Source organism: Rhynchophorus ferrugineus, unplaced genomic scaffold, assembly GCF_030347505.1.
Source record: "Rhynchophorus ferrugineus isolate W39M unplaced genomic scaffold, kcgeb_rfMv2 rfM1, whole genome shotgun sequence".
Lineage (NCBI taxonomy): Eukaryota > Metazoa > Arthropoda > Insecta > Coleoptera > Curculionidae > Rhynchophorus > Rhynchophorus ferrugineus.
The window spans coordinates 94,383,259-94,406,831 of record NW_027472580.1 but is presented as its reverse complement, the minus strand read 5'-3'; the positions used below and the strand labels follow the sequence as shown (position 1 = coordinate 94,406,831).

The following is a 23,573-nucleotide window of genomic DNA, read 5'->3' as shown; positions in this document are numbered from 1 at the left end:
ACGTCAGTGTAGTAAAAGATGTAGTGTACCGGGGTAAAATTCTACTACGGAAATTAGACATCGTTTCCCAAAGAATGATCTCGCTCCTTTCCAAAAATGGGTTGATCAAGTAAATAGTAGTAAGTTACCTGGATAAACCAAAATGCAAATATATCAACGTCATGGTGTTTGTTATGGACATATTAGTGAAAAATTTAGAATTATCCTTCCTTCACGAACAGGTATTTGGGTAAATGCATATCCATCATTGGTTTTATCAGGTACATATAAAATTATCTATCTACTACATGTCTGTTTATATATTGTTTGTTTACAGAAATTCAAAAACTTATGAAGATGTTAGTAGTAATAAAATTCAATTAATCTACCAAGTTGTGCGTATGTTGTCAGTGTGATGTCTCTACATAAAGAAGTCTTACAAGAAGGTAATAATTAATATAACTGGATAATTAGTAGTAATAAATACTACTTTTAATTGTAAAATACCCCTAAAATATTTGCAATACTTTAACTTTTTAGAACAATCAGTGTTCAATCATTTTATAGTAGAGGAATTATATATTTAAATTTGATTGCCTTGTTAAGAAATATTTGTTATGGTGCCATCAATTAAAAATTTATTTGCTACTTTTAGGGGATTTATTAACTTAAAGAAATCTATTTTGTCTAAATTTACAAATAACTACATTTGTTTAACAAATCTTAACCAAAATTGCTTAAAGATTTTTGTTGGATCTATTAGAGGTCATAGAGGTAGAAACAGCATCCTTCCCCTAGTATGTTCGAGAAATTTTTAAAAGGGCTCATCATTTCAATTTTTTCACATCATTCTCCCGGAGAAAATTGTGAAGAAGATGAACATGTTAGATAACTTATATTCTTTTTTAACGGGAGATCTAGTACCACTTGAGGTTGTTAAATCACCAGTTGAGTCTATATTTTCAGTTCCAGATAATTTTGCTCTGAGGAAAACAAAAGTCTAATATTACAGTCTTATTTCAGGCTATTTAACAAAACTTCTGAAAAAGAGACAACATGCAATATTTGTCTATATTCTATATTAAGTAGTCCCACAGATTAAATACTCTAAAATCTAAATATTTTTAAAAAACACATAAATTTTTAGTGTTTCGACTGTCCAATCCATAATGATTTTCAAGACAAAATTTTAAGTTATTCTGAGGTTTGATTGTATTTTTGGTTTAATAAAGTTAATGTAATATCAACAGGAAAGTATTTAAAGTTTACCTTCAATATATCAAGATAAGTTAGAACTCTAATAGATCCCATAAAATTGATGGCACTAAACATATATGGGAAGGCCTTATAGAAGAATTATAGATATTTTAATATTGCCTAGAATAGAGTTCATAATTGTTTTTTTTTGCTTTTTGTTTATATATATTTATATTATTTACACTTATGTATACTTGTATAGGATTTTATTTTAATAAATTAATTTTAAAATTTAAATTTGAATTTTATTTAAATACTATTGGCCAATAAATGTGACGTCACAAAATAATCAGGGGAAATGGCAGACCAATCAAAGCAAAGTATTTTCCTTACAGGTTTCTACATAACTATTTTAAACTAACCAATCAAATTCGCGTTGTCAGCGCCGCCAATGATTGGACTAAGCGAAACTTTGCCCCACTACTTACCATTGCAGTTGCACACCCCTGTGTCAAACAAACAACCCCAACAAAATAAAATATTTTTAATTTTATTAATAATTAATATGCTTTCCAGAACTGTGGAATCAGGAATTCAATTATTTTCAAGAACTAAACAAAAAATTGGTAATATAAGTGGCATAAATCCAAGCTTCTTCCCGAATGGAGGACCTCTAGGAGGGCAGATAATTGAAATAAATGTAACACCAGAAGTAAACTACACAGATATCGTGATAGATTTTATCGTTAAAGCAATTTTACCAACAAAATATTGCGATGAGTTTAGACAAGTAGACGTAATTTTGTTTAATACGGATTTTCAAATAAGCCTACTAAAAATCACCAAAATTATAGAAAAAAAATTGGAATCTCTTAATTTAGGTAATGAAACAAAAGTAATAATAGAAGAAGCCTTGAAACGACTGGTAATTCTAAACTGCTTTACGTTTGAACGATTTGAAATTACCGTTTATAATTTGGAGAATATTCTAGACAAATATGAAAATGCAGGTTTAGTTGTCATCGATAATATATTATCACAGTTTTGGGTAGCCAAGTATGACAACACAATGCTAAGCTTTGAAGAACACACTTCAAATGTTCTTAATACAATATATAATAGGATCAAAGAAGGGAATGTTGTGTTGATATATACTAAATTAGTGACTACTGAAACAAAGAGGCCTGAGAAACCTCACCAAGCAGTGTCTTATACTATTGACATGTTTAAGAACAATGAAGATTACTGGGCCAAAATTAGAAATATTGAAGATAATACTTGTATATCTGTACCCTTTAAAGTCTTTTGAATAAAATGTGTTTTGTTGAAATTTCAACTGTATTTATGTACTTATGTGTTTTTACATTTGATTTGAATACATCTTTGCTTCAGTTAATGTTCAGATTCAATCAAAGATGGCAGCATAGGTTTGATTTATTATATTAATTATTACGTTTTCGCAATTTTTCACTTACAATAAAAATTATCAAGATACAATATATACTGTGAGCCGATTTCACTCTCCGTAAATCTACAGAAAAATATAAAATTAATTTTGCATTTTATAATTCTTAACACAATATGAAATGGGCCGTTCCATTTCTCTTTCTTGTGTTTTTTTCTCTAAAAAGTAAGGGCAAGAGGGAATTTGTTAATTTTTATTTTACTTTCACTCGGCCACTTTTTTTTCTATTTATGAGAAATGGAGATAGGAAAATACTATAAGGGGTTTTGGATAGGTCAGAAAAATAAAATAGAGATAAAAAGCACTTTTTTATTAAGAAATAAAGTACAATATTTACATTACAAATATTCTTGATAAATAAATTAGTCACGTTAAATATAATACTTTGCAAAATAACCTAACAACAAATGAGAATAAATCTACAAGGACCAGGGCGTTCGATGATACCTTTCTCAAAGGCCAAGGTACAGTTCTGAACGCCGCATTCAAGAAAACCAACACAGAACGTAATCCCACCTCTCAAAACAATTTTCATCATAAATCAGAGAACAAAAAAAAAGAAGAAATAATTGGATTCAAAAATTGGACAGTCTTCAAGTATGCACAGAGCATATCAGATAAGGTGAGTCTTCTTCCAAGTAAAAATAGTGCCATTAATTCCGATAGTTGCGGAAGACTCGCCTGTTCTGGCCCCGCCTTTTATATATTATTTCCATATCTAAGTCAGGTCCAAAGACGATTTTATTCACTTAATAATTTACTATTTATACAATACTTACAAACGAATATCTTATGTCTTATAAAGTGTGGAGACACTGAGATTTTACAACATGATTAGACACAAGACGATGGGGCGCGATATGTGAGGAGATGACGGACCAAAGCTAGCGACCGCTAGTCGGAGTCGTCCTCGCCACCCTGATCGAAGCCCGTGAGGTCCACCGACTGCAAATAGCCCTTGTTCAGGGCGTATTCGATCAGGGCGAGGTGACAAAATATATACTGATCCGGCATTTGGATGGAGTACGCCCGTTGCGATCGAATCCTTTCGACAGTGCCGCGCACATCGACCGTGCCTACATCCTCCAATCTCAATATGCAAATGTCCAGGGTGCAGAAGGTACCGGTACGACCGATGCCGGCGCTGCAGTGCACCACTATGGGAGGGCCGCGGGAATGGCCCGCCCACGTGTCTTCCAGCGCACGCACCATACTCGCCTGCTGGCGCCTCACCCGTTCCAGAAACTGGAGCATGGCCTTGGCCGAAGACGGTACTCCGTAATCCGGCCACGAGGTGAACTGCCAGTGCGACACCTCCCGTACTTCGTCGGTCTGAAACAATAACGGGTTAATGAAAAATAGCACAGGCCATGTCATCTAAACTAACTTTTTTATTGGTGAGACCGATCGTGGTGACGATATAGTCTGGATCGGTCTCCACCGACAAAGTTTTCACACTAAAATGTCCATACACAGCCTCGCCGCCCTCCTCCGGCTCCCAGTACTGATGGCACTTGGGCCTGCCCCTCTCCATGGCTCTGGTGGTCATCACTATAACTAAGGTGTGTTGTTCCCAGACCATTCGCCAGAAATCTGGCGTGGTCCGTGGTAAAGGTCCCTGTGTACTTATAAAGGCATTTTTTTGTCTGTAACCATCCACGAAGTTGGCGTGGATGTAATCGCTGTCCCTGTCGCCGTCGATCTCGGACAGGATGACTCTGCTGTGGTCGTAGCATAGCACGTCGGTGTAGCGGTTCTTTGGTAGGTTACCACGAACTTTGGCTACGTTGAAATTACCCTCTGGAGGTCTCGAACGTATTTCCGCGTACTCCTGAACTAATCCTGAAATTATACATAGTTTTACTTAATTGCCTAGATAAAATTGTGTTATATTAAGAGCGAGAATGTAATCCACGTTAAATACTTTTATCTGGAGATGAAGCGATATGTTATTACCGGCAAATTGACTTATCACAGTTAGTACCAGCCTTCTAATGTATAAGGAGACAACCACTTACATCATTGCTACTAGATCAGTGATCTTCGTTAATGCTCTCCTAGTACTGAATATTATTGATTATTGATAATGGTTAAGGCGACAGGACGATCCTCATACTGTTGCGATAGTCGCGGGTTCCACGCATGGATGTACTTTATGTTTGTAATTGTAAATATCTTTATAAGCAACAGTGGAAAATCCGACAAAGAATAACCATCCCAGTCACGCCAGTAACCAAGCGCGGGGGGAACTGGCTGTCTTCTGGGATGGTCTCTAAGTTGGTCATTGGCCAGTCGGTAGGCTTAATGCCGAGAATCGTAGTTCAGAGCCCACGTTAAACCATAGTTTAGTACAGATAAACAGAGTTATTAACTCAGTAGTGTCTTGTCTTGTATGTAGTGTGTGTGCGTATAGAAAAGCCAAGACCGTTCGTAATTCATTTAAAATGTCGTATTGGTGGTACGAGACTAGTAATACTTAGAAAATTGTTTACAACTAATGATAAGTATGCGAAGTGCAATAAAAAAAACATAAAGAACAAGGAAATCCAACATAAGAAATCGCGTTATATATACAAGATATATATTCCAAGGGTGATCTTTCCTTGTCTAATTTTGAATTCTTTAATACCATACGCATAACAACCCAATATAAAATGTAATTATTTATATATAAAAAAAACAATTCTAAACTGAAACAATTCAACTAAAAAAGTTTAGATTGTTAAAATCTTCAATATTTTTAAATGTAACGGTATATAAACATGATGTTTCTGTAGTTTATTATGTAATTAGTAAATCATATTATTTACTATTGTTAGCCTCTCCTCAAACAACTCACAACTGATTAAAGAAGCAGTAATGATTTAAGGCCTTATTAAACTAATTTACCCATAAGCTACTGCTAACATTCTAAAGGTCTAGAGGTATACAGAGGATTAATCCCAATTTTAAGCTCTTCTTCATAACTCAGTGGGAGTATTTATCAAAATGATTAATAGAATCAAGCATATCACCAAACCATAACCATATAGTGTTATTCATGCTAGAGACACAAATGGAAATACCTTTAGTTTGGATGAACTTGATCAAACACATTGAAGAAGAAAGTTATATGGTGGAGGAATTGTGAACAAATGTTAGATAGGTTGGAAATGAATTGGCTTAGTTCCTCACTTGAATGAAACTTGCTCAATGTGGGATTCTGTGCTGACAATTTCCAAGACAGAGATGATGAGAGTGGAAACAACAAAAGGTGAGTATATAATTAATATAGGATAATCGATAAAATTACAATTTCTTGTCGGTGTTTAAAGGCATGTGGGCGCGCAGTTTTCCTTTTTGATTTACAATAACGTGGATTACATTTTTCTGAATTTCACACTATGATTCGGTGATTCAAACGAAAAGGTATCGCTTACCTGGTCTCCCACGCTCAATGACATAATCCACCAATTGATTGACGGTCAGAGCGGCACCGTCTCCGTGCAGCGAGTCGTCGTCGCTGAAACCACTGGAAGCGCTGGACGGTGGGTTCAGGTTCGCCTCCTCCGAAGGCCAGGCGTCGCCCGACGCCTCCTTGCTGAGTTCCAGGTCTCCGGGGGCACCGGCCCGCTTCTGGGGCGACCCATCGCCGAAGAGAGGCGCGGATTGAGCCGCGCTCATCGATGCCAGACAGTGTTCCAGCCAGCCGTCATGGTCCACGACGAGAGAGCCGCCCAATTGGGCGGGCAGGGAGTCCCTGGGTATGTGGGCCAGCAGTTGGACAGCCGACACCGTGTACACTCGTTCGCGTAATTTGTCGCGGACGAACAGGCGTAGGATCTTGAACGGGGCCTTGAACCAAAGCGGTGCCGTCACTATCAGAACTTTCTTGAGCTTGGCCGGATATCCGCCCTAGAACAGAAACAGAAGATGGTACTGGGTGGTTGGTAGGCGCCAGTCGTGCGGTTCTATCGTAGTTTTTCGCGACACGGTCCGTCGCGGACGTCTCGGATAGCGCGGTACTAATTGCCATCAATAAAACGAAAATCTGTTTACCTATTTAGTAGCCAAGAATCGCCGCTTGTAGTGATGGGCGCAACTATCGATATAAACAATGCGAAATTGTCGGGGCTACATGGACATTAAGTTAGAGCACGTTAATATATTTAGGGAATAATGAATGCTGGTTTGCTAATAAAAACAGATACACTACACACGAATTAAAAGGTAAAAGCAAGGTAAAATCTCACGAAATGACGCATCGTCAGTGCGGAATCACTTGCCGAAACGTTAAACGAATCGCAAACCGTGCGAAGTGGTTTCTCGATTTCTCCTACTGTTTACCAATAGTCGGACTTACTGTCGGCTGTTGTGTTTTTTGCTCGGAATACGTAATGTGGTGCAGTGAAACGTTCCATTGCGAGACCTTACTCTTTGTTAGGTTTGTTCCCATGCTGACGTTATTGATTATACATCACACAACGCGAGGTTATGATACGAAAGACGTGTGTGTGTCGTGTATCGACAACCCGGGTACTGTCGATAGTTTAGCACCACTACCAGCTGGACTTCGACGCGTAATAACCTCCTAATGCACACGCGAAAAAAAAGCCGATCGCCTCCGCCGATGACTCACCCGAAAATGCTTCAGGTCTCACTGTTTCCACCAGCGGTCGTCGCTGAATCGCAGTTACCGAGCACGTTCCGTCAAAATAACACACGGAATACCAATCGACACGTCAAGGCCGATGCGAAGGGCTGCAGTCGGTACACCGAGCGCGGTCTTACGTAACCGGCCCCTTTGCGATACTCACCTGGTGCTGTTCCGGTGGAGGAAGGTGGTTCGGAACGGGGGACACGTCGGAAAACACGACAAGGAGACGTTTTTAAAGTGACCCGGACGAGGCCCGAACGTCGGACGTCCTTGCCGTCGATGTGGGGCACGCGCGCAACAGTTGAAGACGGACTAATCGATGAAAGCGACGCGGGACGCGGAGGCGCGCTCCTCGGCGTCGGCGCCGGCCGGCGTCGATGCGCCCGCGTGACGTCACCGCGGGGTGGCGGTGGCGGCGGGTGCCCGCCGGCCCCTATTGGCCGAGAACTGCGTTTATTTTGGCTGGCGAAAATACAGGGCGGTTCGAAAACGCGGAACGTCGCGCTTCCGGTAGTCCGTTTGTGCAATAACATACAGAGTGGACCAGAAAACATATATACGTATTCATACTACGTCCATTGATTAAATCTTACCATTTATTCGCTTAAATACGTAAATGTTGACGTAAAGGTTAATCAAATGTTCTTTTTTTGGGTTTCTGTAACTCTTTCCCTTTTTTGGGGGTATAATGATATTATGCATCTCAGACTATAGTAGTAGTTACTATAGTGAGGTTATTTAACACTGGTATGGCAGGTTAAATTTGTATATATCAATACCAGCGACATTGTTCATAGTGGTTATTAAAAAATATATGTAAGCCTGAGCACTATTATGTGTGAAAATATTATAGACGTTTGGAAGTATACAGATGCTATAGATGAAAAATACAGAATCCAGACATACAGGGTACATTTAGTTATTTAATGAAAAAATGTATATTAGTAGTTTGATTTTCTTTTACATCTTGTCAATTACTACATTCCATTTCCTCACCTAGACAGCAAATAAATCATAATGGTGAACCTATTTGCAATGATATTGTTGACTCTTGGATCTCTCTCAAGCCACAGACATTTCTTCCAACTATCTATTCTTCAACACCTAGCTTGGTGCTTCTTTTGCAGTTAGGTTAATACCTAATAAGGCTTGTAATTCGATCTTTCTACGCCCCTGAATTGTTCCACCATTAACATTAATATTAAAATGTTTAAACCGTCGAAATGAGACTTAAACGATGAAATATCTCATCTTCTGCTACTATTTGATAAAACATTAATAATTATGACGAATGCAAAACACCATTAAGCCTGAAAGTCTTTAAAATTGCGTTCTGATAAGAATAAATTCCTGATCCTAATAACACTAGTTCATAGGTTAATAAAACCATCAAAATCACTCAGACTATTCTAATGATTAAGTAATGAAGTGATTATACAACGAGTCCCCCTGACAATATCGTTAGGATAAGATTAAAATTAATATTGACATACACAAACGACAATTTAATATACTACTGGGCTATCTATTTTTGATAATATCACTTATATTAGAGAAAAAAGTTATTAAGGATACCCAAAGAATTGCATGCAGGCAAACTTGCCAAAGGAACTAACTTATTGGGCATATTTACTTTTTTAGTCACGTCGGTTGTTCATATGCTACATTTTTCTTACGTTTGTCACTAGATGCCTTAAATTTCAACCCATCAATCTTCTGGTCATGAAAAAATACTGAGCATCATATACCTCGATGATTGCCAATTCTGCAATAATTAATTTTAGACATGTAGAGAGTCTCTGAAATTATTGTGCGGTGACATTCCGTCAGAAATAACATTCCTTTAGGTCTAAATATTAACCAATAGTATTACAGAGTTTGGCACTAAATGAAATGTCAAACTAGTTTTGTCAATATCCAAATAACGCCCACTTCAAAAGTAGATCAACAGATGGCGCACGTTGCACAAGAAAATTCGTATAAAATTTGGCCTGCGACTAGCGCCGATTTTAACCGATCTGTCTCTACTCGACAATAGTCGGTTTGCAGTGGGCGGTGCTTACTTTTCTGCGGTATAATAAATTAATAAATTCTTTTATTGAATGTAACATTACTTATGTAAATAAATAATATTGATAGTTATCAATTTTTTTATTTATAGTTTTAAAATATTTTATATACTTGTAAAAGTAATTGTGGTTTCTATTTAATTGAAATCTTGCGAAACGCCCTATATATGCCAAGAAAGTTGAGGCCTTCTTCCTCTACGGCCGGAAATTTCACCGAGGCACCACAGAATAACAGATTAAAACGGTATTACTTCACAATGGCAATGTTTGAAAGAAAAATTCGTCGAGGTGTCGATTAAATTTCAGCCCCGCCAAAAATAAACGTTGTGTATTTTTGAAGGCCACTCGGTTCAAGAGCACCAGCTCGAAGCGCCGCTTGCCGTTTTACGATTTGAACAATTTACCTTAAGCATGGTGAGGATTTTCTGGGAGAGGTCGTAGTCGAAATTCGAGTACTTCGAGTTGGACATGTCGTATATGAAGACGATGCCCGATTTTTGGGTGAGAGGATTCTGGAGGGCCACGTCCAGCTGGTAGACGACGCCCTGCAAGGTGGTTTGGTGGTTGCTGTTCTCTGGTACGTGCTTGTGTGCGGTGAACACTGCGATGGCGGCGTCGTTACCGTCTCTCTTAGGCTGTAACATGCAAAATTGCCAATATAATCGGCGAAAAATTAATCAGACTTCAATACAATCTAAATATATTAGTGTTGTTTAATAAGTTTTGTAACAGGTCAATTGAAAAGTCCCCGGCCTACCATAGTAAAACACATTTTTTTGGCAAAATTAGTTTTTTTTATTCAACATAATTCCCTTCAGGGTGATACACTGATTATAGTGACCCTCCAACTTTTCGACACCATTTTTGTAGTACGATTTGTCCTTTGCTTCAAAATAGGCCTCAGTTTCGGCAATCACCTCTTCATTCGACGAAAATGTCTTCCCAGCGAGCATTCTTTTGAGATCGGAGAACAGGAAATAGTCGCTGGGGGTCAGATCTGGAGAATACAGTGGATGAGGAAGCAATTCGAAACCCAATTCAAAAAATCCAGAAATTGCTGATGTTCACACAGAACAAATTAACGTTTGCATTCTAGGATTGTTAAAAAATATCGATATATCTATAAAATCGATAAATATATATGTATATTATTTTCCAATATAGAAAATGTATCAAAAACGATATTACACAGGCCAATAAAACAACCAATGCAGGTCATGCATGACGTCGAATATGGTAGGGATCCAGAGAGGATTTTTTCTAATCATTTTATCTCAGTTAAAAAGAGATAGAATGTTGTCTGATGCATCGGAACATGTAACCGAATCATCCTGAAGCTGGCAACATGATTATATATCCGCAAAATTCTTTGAAACATTGCAGATAATAATTAGAGGTTATAAACTAGCAAACATTATAGGAAATATCAAGCAGGAAATGGCAGTCTCACCCTCTTTCCCAATTTCGAAATGTTACAACCTTATCCTAATTTTTCTGTCAATCTTTTTTCTACCGTCGACCATCTGTAACTTTGTATGAAATAAACTGTTCTCATATAAACTTCAACAACTACACCGTCAAATTAAGTGAGTAATAACTACTGGCACCATCTCTTACTGAACTTGAAAACTTATTGTCCATCTCTTCGAATTTTTCAATGAAATAAACATTATTTGATGGCTATTTCTGTTATGTAATGTACATATTTATATTTCCGTTTTATATCTTTGGAAAAGAAGCTTTAACCGGATTACAATTTCATAATATTTATACAAAAACATGTATTATGTATTATGACAGATTGGTCACTCGATGTTTCGTCCCTAATAATTTTCTTCTTTACTAATTAACTACAAAAATCGAATGAATTATGCCTGCCTTTTCAAATATCCCAACACATCCTGTTTTTCCACCAATGTGGTTTACCTTATAACTAATTCAAACAAACAGTACAAGCCATTAATGCCAGAGGATTCGGATTTGATCGATTGCTCATTTTATTCATCAGCGAGCTGAAATTATGATCTCGTTTATTATTAAATTGTGCTATAACCACAGTGAAAATAGAGACTAACCCTGTAGGTAATTTTGCAAAAACGTTTCACGACATCCAATATCTAGATGACACTACAATTGATTCGTTCTTTAATAAAATAAGTAAAAATATATTTTTTCTATATCTATTCTTTTTGTGTTTTTATTGAATATTAGTTAATAAAATTGTTTTGAGAAATTAAATTAAATATTTATTTCATATTTATTGGCTGATAAAATGTAACGTTAGGGGATGTGACATAAACTAACGTTAGGTTAACATCACGGTGTCATGTGACGTACCTGCATGTAAAATCTGTTTAAGACTCAATCAAATGCCTTCGCAATAAAATATTTTCATTACAGGTCCCTGTAATGCGTATTTAAAGTAACCAACCAGATCACTAGAGTGACGATCATGGTATTATTTGGATATTGGAAGCTGTGAAAATGTTTTCCAGGGGCATCTAACAGGTCAATTGAAAAGTCCCCGACCTGACACATAGATAGCGCTACTAGAATTAAATCTATATGTTTTTTTTACTGAACTCCAACCCTTAAAAGATGCGTGTATAAATTTGACAGCTGTCGTATCATTAGTTTGCGAATTATAGCATGATAGAGTGAAGCAAATTTTGTTATTGTGAAAAAATGGATAAAAAAGAATTTCGCGTGTTGATAAAATAATACTTTTTGAAGGGAAAAATACAGTTGAAGAAAAAACTTGGCTTGATGCCCCGGGCACTGCCCCAGGAAAATCAACCATCAAGGAACGCAGTGGGCGCCCAAAATAGGTTGTTACCGACGAAAACATTAAAAAATTCACAAAATGATTTTGAATGACCGTAAATTGAAATCGAATGAAATAGCAGACACTCTAAAGGCATCAACTGAACGTGTACATCATTTTCACTTATTATCATTCACGAATATTTGGATATGAGAAAGCTCTGTGCAAAGTAGGTGCCGTGCGAGCTCACTTTTGACCAAAAGCAACGACGAGTTGATGATTCGGAGCAGTGTTTGAAGATGATCAAGCGTAATAAACCCGAGTTTTGCGTCGATATGTGACAATGGATGAAACATGGGTCCACCATTTCACCCCGAAGTCTAATCGACAGTCATCCGAGTGCACTGCACACGATGAACCCGCTCCAAAGCGTGGGAAAACGCAACAGTCGACTGGCAAGGTTATGGTGTCTGTATTTTGAGGTGCGCGTGGAATAATTTTTATTGACTACCTTGAAAAAAGAAGGGCTATGAACAACGACATTACATAGCGTTATTGGACCGTTTGAAGGACGAAATCGCCGAAAAACGGCCGCATTTGAAGAAAAAGAAAGTGCTGCTTCACCAAGACAATGCACCGTGCCACAAGTCAGTGAAAACGATGGCAAAAATCCATGAATTGGGCTCAGAATTGCTTCCTCATCAGTGACTATTTCCTGTTCTCAGATCTCAAAAGAATGCTCGCTGGGAAGAACATTTCGTCGAATGAAGTACTACAAAAATGGCATCGTAAAGTTGGAGGGTCGCTATAATCAGTGTCATCGCCCTTGAAGGGAATTATATTGAATAAAAAAATAATAACTTTGCCAAAAAATGTGTTTTACTATGGGAGATAGCAGAAATTACTATTATTTACAAACAGACGAATCTTCAACATCAAGCTGATAAGAACCAGGCAGTATAACACCAAAAAGACTAAGAACTAAGTGTATATGGTGGTATTGCAAACAAGGATTATTATATATATTTCTATGAATCCGCTATTATGTTATATTTTCTAAATGTTATTTAAAAGTTCCAGGAACCTATTTTAATTCGTTTGTGTGGAAATCCATTTCTAGACTTTTATTTATTGCAAAAGAATGTACATACATAATCAACAAGTTGTAATCTTTTTTTAAATGATTAATTATGTACAACGTACTGAGCAAAGTCAATGTTATAGAAAAATAATAATTGTTTGTTTTGGTGGATGAATTGCATAGGGTAAAGACGGCATGACATATAAGACATATAGTATGTATGGTGTCCAATTAAGTATCTATAAAAAATGTATAAAAAAGAACAGGAGGTTTTGTAATCAAAATTGTAACATGTGTTTACTATATTCGATAAATCAAATATTGTAGTTTTAAGTATATTCTGGACAAATAACATTAGTTGTCAAATAAGAGATACTATTTTTTGATGTATTTTGAAAATATTTTATATAAATGTTAACTAGTATTTGAATAAAATATTTTAATTTTCCCCTGCGACATAATTATTTTTGAATTTCCACCTGTAGTAAATAAAGCCGCTTTGAGCACCCTCAGGTGCCTCGGACGAACGAAACTTCGTTACAACTGGGTTGCAACTGTCCGGGGGAGATCACATTCTAAGTCTGTTTAGTCGGTAGAATGGATCAATTAGCTGTTTTGCTGTATATGGAGTAAAATTTGACTAGTGGTTATTTCTGACAACGTCGGTAGTTTCCACTTTTTTGCGACGTTGCCATTTACAAGCCATTTTGGATATGACCCTGGCACTGTTCTTTTTTGTACAGTTATTACAACTCTGAAACAGACATATGACACATTCCATCCACATTCGTATCCATTCAATTTGTTTTTTAATTTTGCAAATTGTATTCAAGTTTATACCAAATTCAGTATATTTTAGGCACACTTGATTGTGCTAAAGTAAAAGTACACAGAAATATGAATCAATGTCCTTTATGTGACTCATTTCCCTTTACCCATTTGGAAGGAACATATGGCTGCACGCTAAATATTCGAATTAGCAGAAATTATTATTATTTAGAAACAGACGAATCTTCAACACCGAGCTGATAAGAACCAGACAGTATAACACCAAGATAAGACTAAGAACTAAATGTATATGGTGTTATTGCAAGCAAGGATTATTATATATATTTCTATGAATCCGCTATTATGTTATATTTTCTAAATGTTATTTAAAAGTTCCAGGAACCTATTTTAATTCGTTTGTGTGGAAATCCATTTCTAGACCTTTATTTATTGCAAAAGAATGTACATACATAATCAACAAATTGTAATCTTTTTTTAAATGATTAGTTATGTACAACGTACTGAGCAAAGTTAATGTTATAGAAAAATAATAATTAATTGTAGTTTGTTTTGGTGGATGAAAAAAAAATAGGATTGCATAGGGTAAAGACGACATGACATATAAGACATATAGTATGTATGGTGTCCAATTAAGTATCTATAAAAAATTTATAAAAAAGAACAGGAGGTTTTGTAATCAAAATTGTAACATGTGTTTACTATATTCGATAAATCAAATATTGTAGTTTTAAGTATATTCTGGACAAATAACTTTAGTTGTCAAATAAGATACTATTTTTTGATGTATTTTGAAAATATTTTATATAAATGTTAACTAGTATTTGAATAAAATATTTTAATTTTCCCCTGCGATATAATCATTTTTTAATTTCCACCTGTAGTAAATAAAGCCGCTTTGGTGCCTCGGACGAACAAAACTTCATTACAACTGGGTTACAACTGTCCGGGGGAGATCACATTCTAAGTCTGTTTAGTCTGTAGAATGGACCAATTAGCTGTTTTGCTGTATATGGAGTAAAATTTTACTAGTGGCTATTTCTCTGACAACTTCGGTACTTTCCACTTTTTGCGACGTTACCATTTACAAGCCATTTTGGATATGACCCTGGCACTGTTCTTTTTTGTAAAGTTATTACAACTCTGAAACAGGTACATGACAGATTCTATCCACATTCGTATCCATTCAATTTGTATTTTAATTTTGCAAATTGGATTCAAGTTTATACCAAATTCAGTATATTTTAGGCACACTTGATTGTGCTAAAGTAAAAGTACAAATAAATATGACTCAATGTCCTTTATGTGAGTATATCTCATCAGAATCACAGATCGTTGATTATACAGTCAATCCACAGCACAAAAATTGAAGTTTGGCTCGCTTGAAGACTTTTAAAGTTGGTGGGGTGGTTCCTATGTTGGTAAAAAGATTACCACTTCTAAATTTGAGCGTAATCGATCAGGAATTCGTAAGAATATATCAAAGGATGAGAGGTGAGAATTATTAAAATCAGATAAAAATACGATTGCAGTCAAACTAGCTGCTAAAATTTCAATGGATGCTACATTGGATGAAACTCGAGCTAATTTAAACAATAACAATTTGGAAAGACTAGATTTATTTATTCAGCAAGCAACTGAATTCCACATGGGAAAAACATAAAAGTGACCCTACAAGTGTTGCAGCATGGGTACATAAGGTGAAAAGCACAGGATGTTATATAAGCCACAATCTTAGTTTCTGGATCCCTATCCCATTTTAAAGGAAGAATATTTTATTTTAATCATAATGAATTAAGGACATAATAATAAAATGGAGGAGGATAAGAAATCATATATAGGAGATGAAAATTGTACCAAAAAATGTTTAACTTATTCTATTTATATTATATTCTTCAAATGTACGTATAATTTTCAACAACTGGCAACGTTGCAAATTTAAATGCCATGATTCTCCAGAATTAGACTATTGTGTACAGTATTTGCTACAATGCTAGACACTTACCAGCACCGTGAATTTTCCCGTCAGCAGTTCGCTGCGGAGGGGTTCCTTCAGGGGATCGAACTTGTTTAGGCCTTCTCGTTGTCTGGTTGCTTCGTGTTGTTCGAATAGTGACACGGCTCGGTTTACGTCGAACTTGCGGGCGTACAAGAAACGTACGGCAGTCGACCAGGACACTGGCGTGTTGCCGAACTTACGTTTGAATTTCGAGTTGACTCGCTCGATGAATTCCTTCGTTGCCTGTATATGGAAAATGTTATTAATAAGAATTACTGGGTCGCTTTCTAACGTTTCTACTAATACTGTCAAGAGTGCCAATATATGAAGTGTGAACAATGTAGTTACAGTGAAAATTATATAAAACATTCAAAATATGGGATTATATTAGGTGTAGCATTTATATAAATCAGCAGCGATTTTTTTGGTGAAAATACGAACTATAAATGTAAACTGTCAAACAACATTGACATCTCTCTATAGTCTATCCAAAATAACAGTTAACTCACGTCATCACCGGGTCGAATGTATTGCCTATTTCAGTTTGTAAATTAATTTTCAAGTCAGACATTATTTTTCCTTCTCTTTTTTTTTAATTTAAAAAGAGACTGACTGATGAATTCGAACACGTAACCTAACCAGCCTATAACATTCAACTGGTTGTCAAATGTCTGCAAAATTCTCAGAAACATTAATGATAATAATTAAAAGTAATAAACCGGCAAACATTATTTGGAAGCTGGGGACCCTTAATAGTACCTAGCGATACTGTTAAATATTTGATTTCTATTTTATTATGAAACTAGCGACCCGCCCCGGCTTCGCACGGGTGCAATGCTGATACTAAATTAAATACACTACAGAAAAAATATGAACGTTGTATATAAAAACATAGCGGCCCGCTCCGACTTTGCACGGGCATAAAATATATATGCCTATGTCACTCAATGAAAACATGATTAAAATCGATCCAGTATTTTTGGTTCATTCATTACTGCCCTTGGCCTGCACGCATTAAATTTGGAGTAAAACAATTCCTCTTCCCCTATACTTACTATGAAGATTTCCTGCTATCTTTGGAATATCTAAATTCATACAATTTTTATTACATTACACATTTTTAAACGCAAATTTTAAATTTGTAATATCTCCGAAAATATTTGTTTAATTTACATGCTGTAAGGAACCATATTGATCTATATCAATTGCACACTGTATTTAAGGTACTTAATTCGATAAGGATTAATGCCGTATTGCTTAAAATAGCTTCGTAAATAAGCCATTTTCTCACGTAAAAAGTAAACAATATAAATGGTTAATGTGGGTTATCCCTAAAAGATAAACATATACCATCGCGGACTTTTTTGTAGACCTTTTTATGGTGTACAATACTGTAGTACATTAATTTGATCTAACTCGTAGGGTTAGGCAGCGTTTTTGCTAATTGCTAAATAAGCCTAAAAAAATAGGTTAATTTACGACATGACGTTAGAAACCTCTAAAATTAGCAATGTTGCCTTAGTATATTATGCATGTATTATACATATAAACCTTCCCCTTGAATCACTCTATCTATTGAAAAAAACCGCATCAAAATCCGTTGCGTAGTTTTAAAGATTTAAGCGCACATAGGGATATAGGGACAGAAAAGGCGACTTTGTTTTATACTATGTAGTGATATGATTACAAACTATTGTGGCTGTATAATTAACTGTAGTTTTAAGTACTTGGATGTACTATGTTTAAATAAACTATATTTGATAATATTATTTTTGTTTTTATTTTATTTACAGTTGAATATATTTTGTTATAGATCAAAACCAAAATAAAGTTAAATTTGATGTGGCAACATTGCCACGTTTTAAAGTCAAAAATTTTTAGTCATTAATTTATTGGATAAACTACGTATAGATTAACAGTTTTTCAGTTTCAGTAAAGAAATCTGTAACCGAAGACCATTAAACACTTTTAAAAATGATGATATTGTTTGTCATATCTACGAATTGCCAGTTTGAGTTTCAGCAATTTAAATATGACGAATTTGATGTCATTGAGTATCAAAGAACAGCTTGAAAGATCAAAAAAGTTCGATACGAATGAAGTGCAAGATGGATTGGATGGATTGGATATTGGATGGAAACCCAGCTCAAACTTTCAAAGGCAGCTGAGCAGTAGATGAATCAATTGTTTCCAGTTTACTTGCCATGTCCAAAAAAAGTGACTGACGATGAAAAGAAAATCTGTTACAATTGCAAGCGCAAAAAGGCATAGGTTAGCCCAGGCAAGATATCTACGTCGACATCGAAGCGGAATATTCATGGCCCCAAAATATTGTTAATACCGAATTAAACTATTACAGTAAATGTATATAGTACTTCTATTGAACGAATTGAAACACACATTGTTGCAAAAAAGGTTACCAATGACGAGTGATATCCTTTTACATGACAATACTGTAAATGTGTAGTATATACTGTTACAGATCGAATAGAAAGTTCTTCAGCACACATCGTACTCACCAGACTTAATGCCTTCTGATTACCACTCGTCCAGATCGATGCAAAGTAACTTAGTTGGCGCACGGTGGTTTTGAAATGCTAAAGAAGTCCAAAAATGAATTGATTATTAGATATGGAGATTCTTTCGACATTGTATCGCCATATTGCCAGAAATATAGGAAAAAGTTGTAGAAAATAATAGAAAATAATTTGTTCAATATGCAATATAGCAATTTTTCTCCATAAATAACTTGTTAAATTGGAAAAATTGTCAGGATACATGTTATCACACAACATTACAACTTAGATGACAAAATGTCATGTTTGGAGTCATAGTAATGTTTCCATCTATCAATTATGAAAATCTGATTTTTCAGTATAAATTTTTTGAATACATAGTAAATAAAGTGCTTGTTTAATTTTTAGGGTGCATTATTAACTTCTGGAAATTGGTCAGACAATTAAACAAACCCGGCGAATATATTGATCTGATCTCAAAATTAAGTTTGTCTAATTTTTTTTATGAAATAAGTGTTTCTGAAATGTTTATAAAAACAATTAATGATATTAAAATGGTATTATTTTTCGCTAACTTAGACTGTATATTGAAAATACAAATAAACCTCACCCTTTCGATCAAAATTGCAACTACCAGCATGGTTATGGTTAAATTTATAATTATGAATTATTACTCAAGTTTTTACGTCAAATGTACTACTTTATCGGAACAACTGAATAACTGTCAATAACATAACCTTCAAATACCAACACTACTTCAAATGTTTTCCTATGAATTAATTTTTTTTATTTATTCTTTAATTTAAATCAATGCTTGCAGAAGTGCAAATAAGTCTCAACATTTCAACAAAATAAGGAGCCACCAGTAAATTATGCATTAAATATTAGATAACTAGTTAATTAAACCTATTTGAAATGATGTAAATGTATAAAGAAAATTTACCATCTATCAATAACATAACCTTGAAATCATATTTCTTATGGAAATGTCATATTATGAGTACATCGATTGTTTTTAGAACCATATGGTTTGATTTCAATGAGATAAATTGTCATCAGTCATTCGTAGCGGGGGGACGAAAGTTGATAAAAACACAGAAATAGAAGCTTATTGCATTGACGTAAAGATTCATGGTGGCAACTAGAAAAAATTATGTATTTATGTTAGGAGTGAACATACCAAGCTATTATTTTGCGTTGTAGGTCTATATTTTACAAGAGAAATGTTAAAATTAAACCATATGTAGTGAATATTACGGATATATGAATATAGCATGATATTACATGATATAGAATATATAGATATATGAACACCCTATAGGCCAGATCGGGCTCCCAGTGACTACTGGCGGTTTCCAGATTTGCAAATATTAATGGAGAAGTGAAATATATTTTGAAAAAAAAAAACAAATTGCTTTTGGAAAGAGGTATATAATAAATTAGAGTTCTGGAATGAATGTATCACTATGTAATTTTGTCTAAGAGTTCTATAAGTTCCCATCGAAAGACAATCAACTTTATTACCACTTGAAAGCACTTGGTACATTATGATATCAAATACTATATAGGTGTGTGAAGAGTAGCAAAATATGAAGCGTTCTTGGTCAAGGTGACGTCAAAATGACTATTTAAACATGAGGTAAATATTATTTCGCAATAAATGGCACGATATGCATTTATCGGTCTGAAAATATAAAATAATAAGCTTATTCAACAATCGATATTACAACATGAATCATCACTCCATAATATGGATTTAAATATTCAATATTTATTGAGACATATGGATCATGGCCACCTCTGATTTCGATCGCGTTAACATTGTCAAACTAAAACAGACAACAGGAAAATGACGAATCGATTTGATTCATTCATTCATTCAAATGTTTGTTCAATCTGATCCTGATAGGCCGGATCCGGTCAAGTTGTTGTACGTTGGTAGGATATACTCAAAATAGGTTTTGATTGTATATAGGTGTTGTTCATAATTTTAACTGAACAATTGATTGTCATGAATCCGTATAGTAAGATATGGCAAATCAACAAAAAGTTTATAACACTTTCTTGTTAATTAATTTAAAGTTTTATACTTTGAAAACTTTCTTTCCACTAATTTTTCTGTTTCAAACTTTAATACATTCTTTTTATCACTGAAACTTTCCTTACTCTTATTTAACAAAGAATAATATTCTTTATGGTAGGTTGCAAAAAATTCTAATGGATACAGAAAATAAATAACAATAAGAAAACCAATGTGTTATATTACTTACCTATATTTAACAATTTTTTATTATTATTCTAGACCACGAGACATGTAAGACTACTCAACGACAACAGAACTAAAGAATAAAATGTATTATTTCATTATGTTCAGAGTACTTCATGAGAAAGTCTACCGTCCAGAAAAAAAGTTTTAAAGATGCATAAGTAGTATTTTACTAATCGTTATAAAATTGTGAACATTTTAAATAAATATCTATGGAATCTTGTTTTTTGTTCATACAAATTCCAACATTGTCTATCTAGATTAAAGTTTACTCAACGTATCTAAATCGCCGGCTCTCTTATCTATGATCCATAATTATAATTCAAATTGGAAGTTCCCGCACACTAGATGTTCTGAACTGATATACTGGTTTATATACTGAATACCAAACCGCAAGCAAAACCGTCATCGATATATCGTCTAATCGACAGATCGGATAAATAAATAAATTAGAGCAATTCAATAAGTAACAAGAACAAAAATGTGAAAATATTGACTCGTAAAGAATAAGCTAAGAAAATTCATAAAAATCACACTAACGCAAAACCAAAAACAGTACTCTCACCAAAAAGATAAGACGAAAAAATTTATACCAAAGAAAAAAGTTAATAGAAATAAAGCAACACCAAAAATGAAAATAAAAATAATGAGTACTGGAAACAAACATTGGAAGAAAAAATAAAAACTGGAAACCAGGTATACAATTTTAAATATCCAGAAAGTGTAGTATCAAGAAACAGAGATAGAGAAACAGTGATTTACAAAGATGTTAAGAATATATGAAAACTTCTAAAAAGTAATATATAATACATTAATAAGACTATTAAAAATTTATGGCGTAAATTTAATGACAATGTTTTAACAAATCCAAGAAACATATTAAGAGTTACACTGGAACCAACAAAAATAGTCGATAACGAACATTGATTGAACGTACCAACTTCTTAGATATTATGGATTAAAAGGTACTACTATTCTATAAATTAAAATATAATCTGCAAAAAAATTATCAAACCAGCCTTAGGTTTTTTGTATATGTTCGTTGGAGCATTTATAACGATTTTTGTATATTGATTAAATAAATATATGGACGTTAATATTTCTTACGGACCGAGCCGAATTTTAATAAATGAGGTTAAAACAAGAGGTCAGATAATGAAAAACGTTGAACCGCGAGACCTTATCAGTTATCGTATAATAACATCCACGACTAGTTAGGCCTTCATTTCAATAGGCTACGTGTAAATTTAACTGGACCATTTTGGGATGTACACACATAAATCTATTTGTTTCGGTATAAGGTGGTGGAACTCATTTTTCGTATCGACCTCGTACATAAGCAACCTTTTCCAAGGTCGCTCACCTTTTTATCACTAACTGATAAAAAATAATAATCGCCAAAATCGGATGGCAAGGTCCCCCCGATTCAATTGTGTTGAAAAATAAACAAACGCTTCCATCACCTTGTTCTTGTTTCTCTTTATGTGCCTAACCCCACTTCTTCATTTGCGGAGTACAATTATAGAGAAAAAAACACAAAAGAACATAAATTAACTCGGCCTTGGGTTCTTAAACAATTAAAAGCTTCCCATGCTACTGGTTGAAAAAAAAACTATAAATTCGTTCTTAGTCATTTCCACCGAAAGATCCCCGTTAGAAATCAAGCGCAGGCGACGTTTAGAATTTTTTCGGTAGCTTTAGATGGAAAAGACATCCGGCCTACACACTACGTTTAGGTTTCAGGAAATATTCACCGGAATTATTCCTACTCATCGTTATGCATGTTAATAGAGTTTACGACTTTGTGACATCTCGTATTCGCAACTGTCACCGCTGTTAAGATCATCACCGATACCATGGATTTATAATGATTCATTTAATTCCATAGAAAAAAATGAATTCTTAAATCACAAGTGTTTCTTATCTGGACAGTTTAGCATTTTGGCAAACGTACTACTTGGTATAAAATAACTATTAAATACACTATTTCATAATTGTCATTACTCGAAAACATCCTCTGCTTAAACAATTCATTCGAAAATTATCATTTCCTTTAGAGGATATCACCATAACTAGACATAAAAGCAAAAGATAAACAAAAGAGGAACAATTACAGCGTTCGCCATCTTTCCTTGTTTCTAAGACAAACTTGCATCCACCGTTCTTTTACGTTAATAAAACGTTTTCAGCGGGTGTATCAATTCTGAAAGGGTCGAATGGAACTTACATTTTCCTCTTCCTGTGTTAAAGGGGCCGCCATCATGAATCCACACACGTACTCACAACACCGCACTCCATAGAAAACTGAAGTAATCCAACGAACAAACGACAACACTGGAAGTAACTTTTAGCACGAATAGTCATCATTCGAACGATTCAAAGAAATTTGGATTTAGGATGTTTGATCATTATATATTCATAATTAACTTTATTGTAGATATAACTCTTAATCTTATTATAAACAAATATTTTGAACTTATCGAGATTAATATTCTATAACGTCAGCGATAATGCGATAGTAAAATACTTCTAATCATATACTCCAGACCATCTGCTTATTATTTTCCTCGTGAAAAAAACATCCTTGTTCGCGTAGGTACAGTTAGCGGATGTAGTTAATTTCAATAACATCTAATTTTGGATGTGTATCTGAAAAAAAAGTATGATTATTATTAGTTATCTGGCAACAGGGTTTAAGTTTCGAGAAAAGCAACGTTGTCATTCAACAATTTAGAGGTATTTATATTATCTGGGTATATGTTTTGTCATATATAACAATGATTCAACTAATGTAGACTGTGCGAATTCAAATAAA

At 34.6% G+C, this 23,573-nt stretch overlaps 1 protein-coding gene and 1 long non-coding RNA gene across 4 annotated transcripts; one reads left to right on the top strand and one right to left on the bottom strand.

The window, feature by feature from the left end:
• Positions 1-121: 121 nt before the first annotated feature.
• LOC143192846 (uncharacterized) lies at positions 122-1,258 on the top strand. Of its 2 annotated transcripts, none has more exons than XR_013004888.1 (3): positions 122-260; positions 317-425; positions 1,127-1,258. It is a non-coding gene; the product is annotated as an uncharacterized LOC143192846 (long non-coding RNA). The 2 variants fall into 2 exon arrangements; XR_013004887.1 differs by lacking the exon at positions 1,127-1,258 and adding an exon at positions 520-658.
• Positions 1,259-2,936: 1,678 nt separating this feature from the next.
• Positions 2,937-23,509, bottom strand: Ptpmeg2 (Protein tyrosine phosphatase Meg2). Of its 2 annotated transcripts, XM_076398460.1 has the most exons (7): positions 22,986-23,440; positions 18,496-18,573; positions 15,983-16,219; positions 9,751-9,981; positions 6,061-6,535; positions 4,029-4,483; positions 2,937-3,973 (listed from the first exon to the last, which is right to left on the bottom strand). In XM_076398460.1, exons 1-7 carry the CDS (start codon positions 23,019-23,021, stop codon positions 3,536-3,538), a joined length of 1,950 nt encoding a protein of 649 aa, XP_076254575.1. In that variant the 5' UTR covers positions 23,022-23,440; the 3' UTR covers positions 2,937-3,535. The 2 variants fall into 2 exon arrangements, with proteins under 2 accessions (XP_076254575.1, XP_076254583.1); XM_076398468.1 differs by lacking the exon at positions 18,496-18,573 and having other exon boundaries at positions 22,986-23,509.
• Positions 23,510-23,573: the final 64 nt, after the last annotated feature.

What these genes read in the sequence shown, in the direction of transcription:
- Ptpmeg2 (XM_076398460.1), bottom strand. Translation starts at nt 23,021, where the DNA reads ATGATGGCGGCCCCTTTAACACAGGAAGAGGAAAAT. An exon ending in ATCAGAAGGCATTAAGTCTG is followed by an intron (nt 16,220 to 18,495) that starts GTGAGTACGATG and finishes TTCCATATACAG; the next exon opens with GCAACGAAGGAATTCATCGA. An exon ending in CATTGAGCGTGGGAGACCAG is followed by an intron (nt 4,484 to 6,060) that starts GTAAGCGATACC and finishes GTATAATTTCAG; the next exon opens with GATTAGTTCAGGAGTACGCG.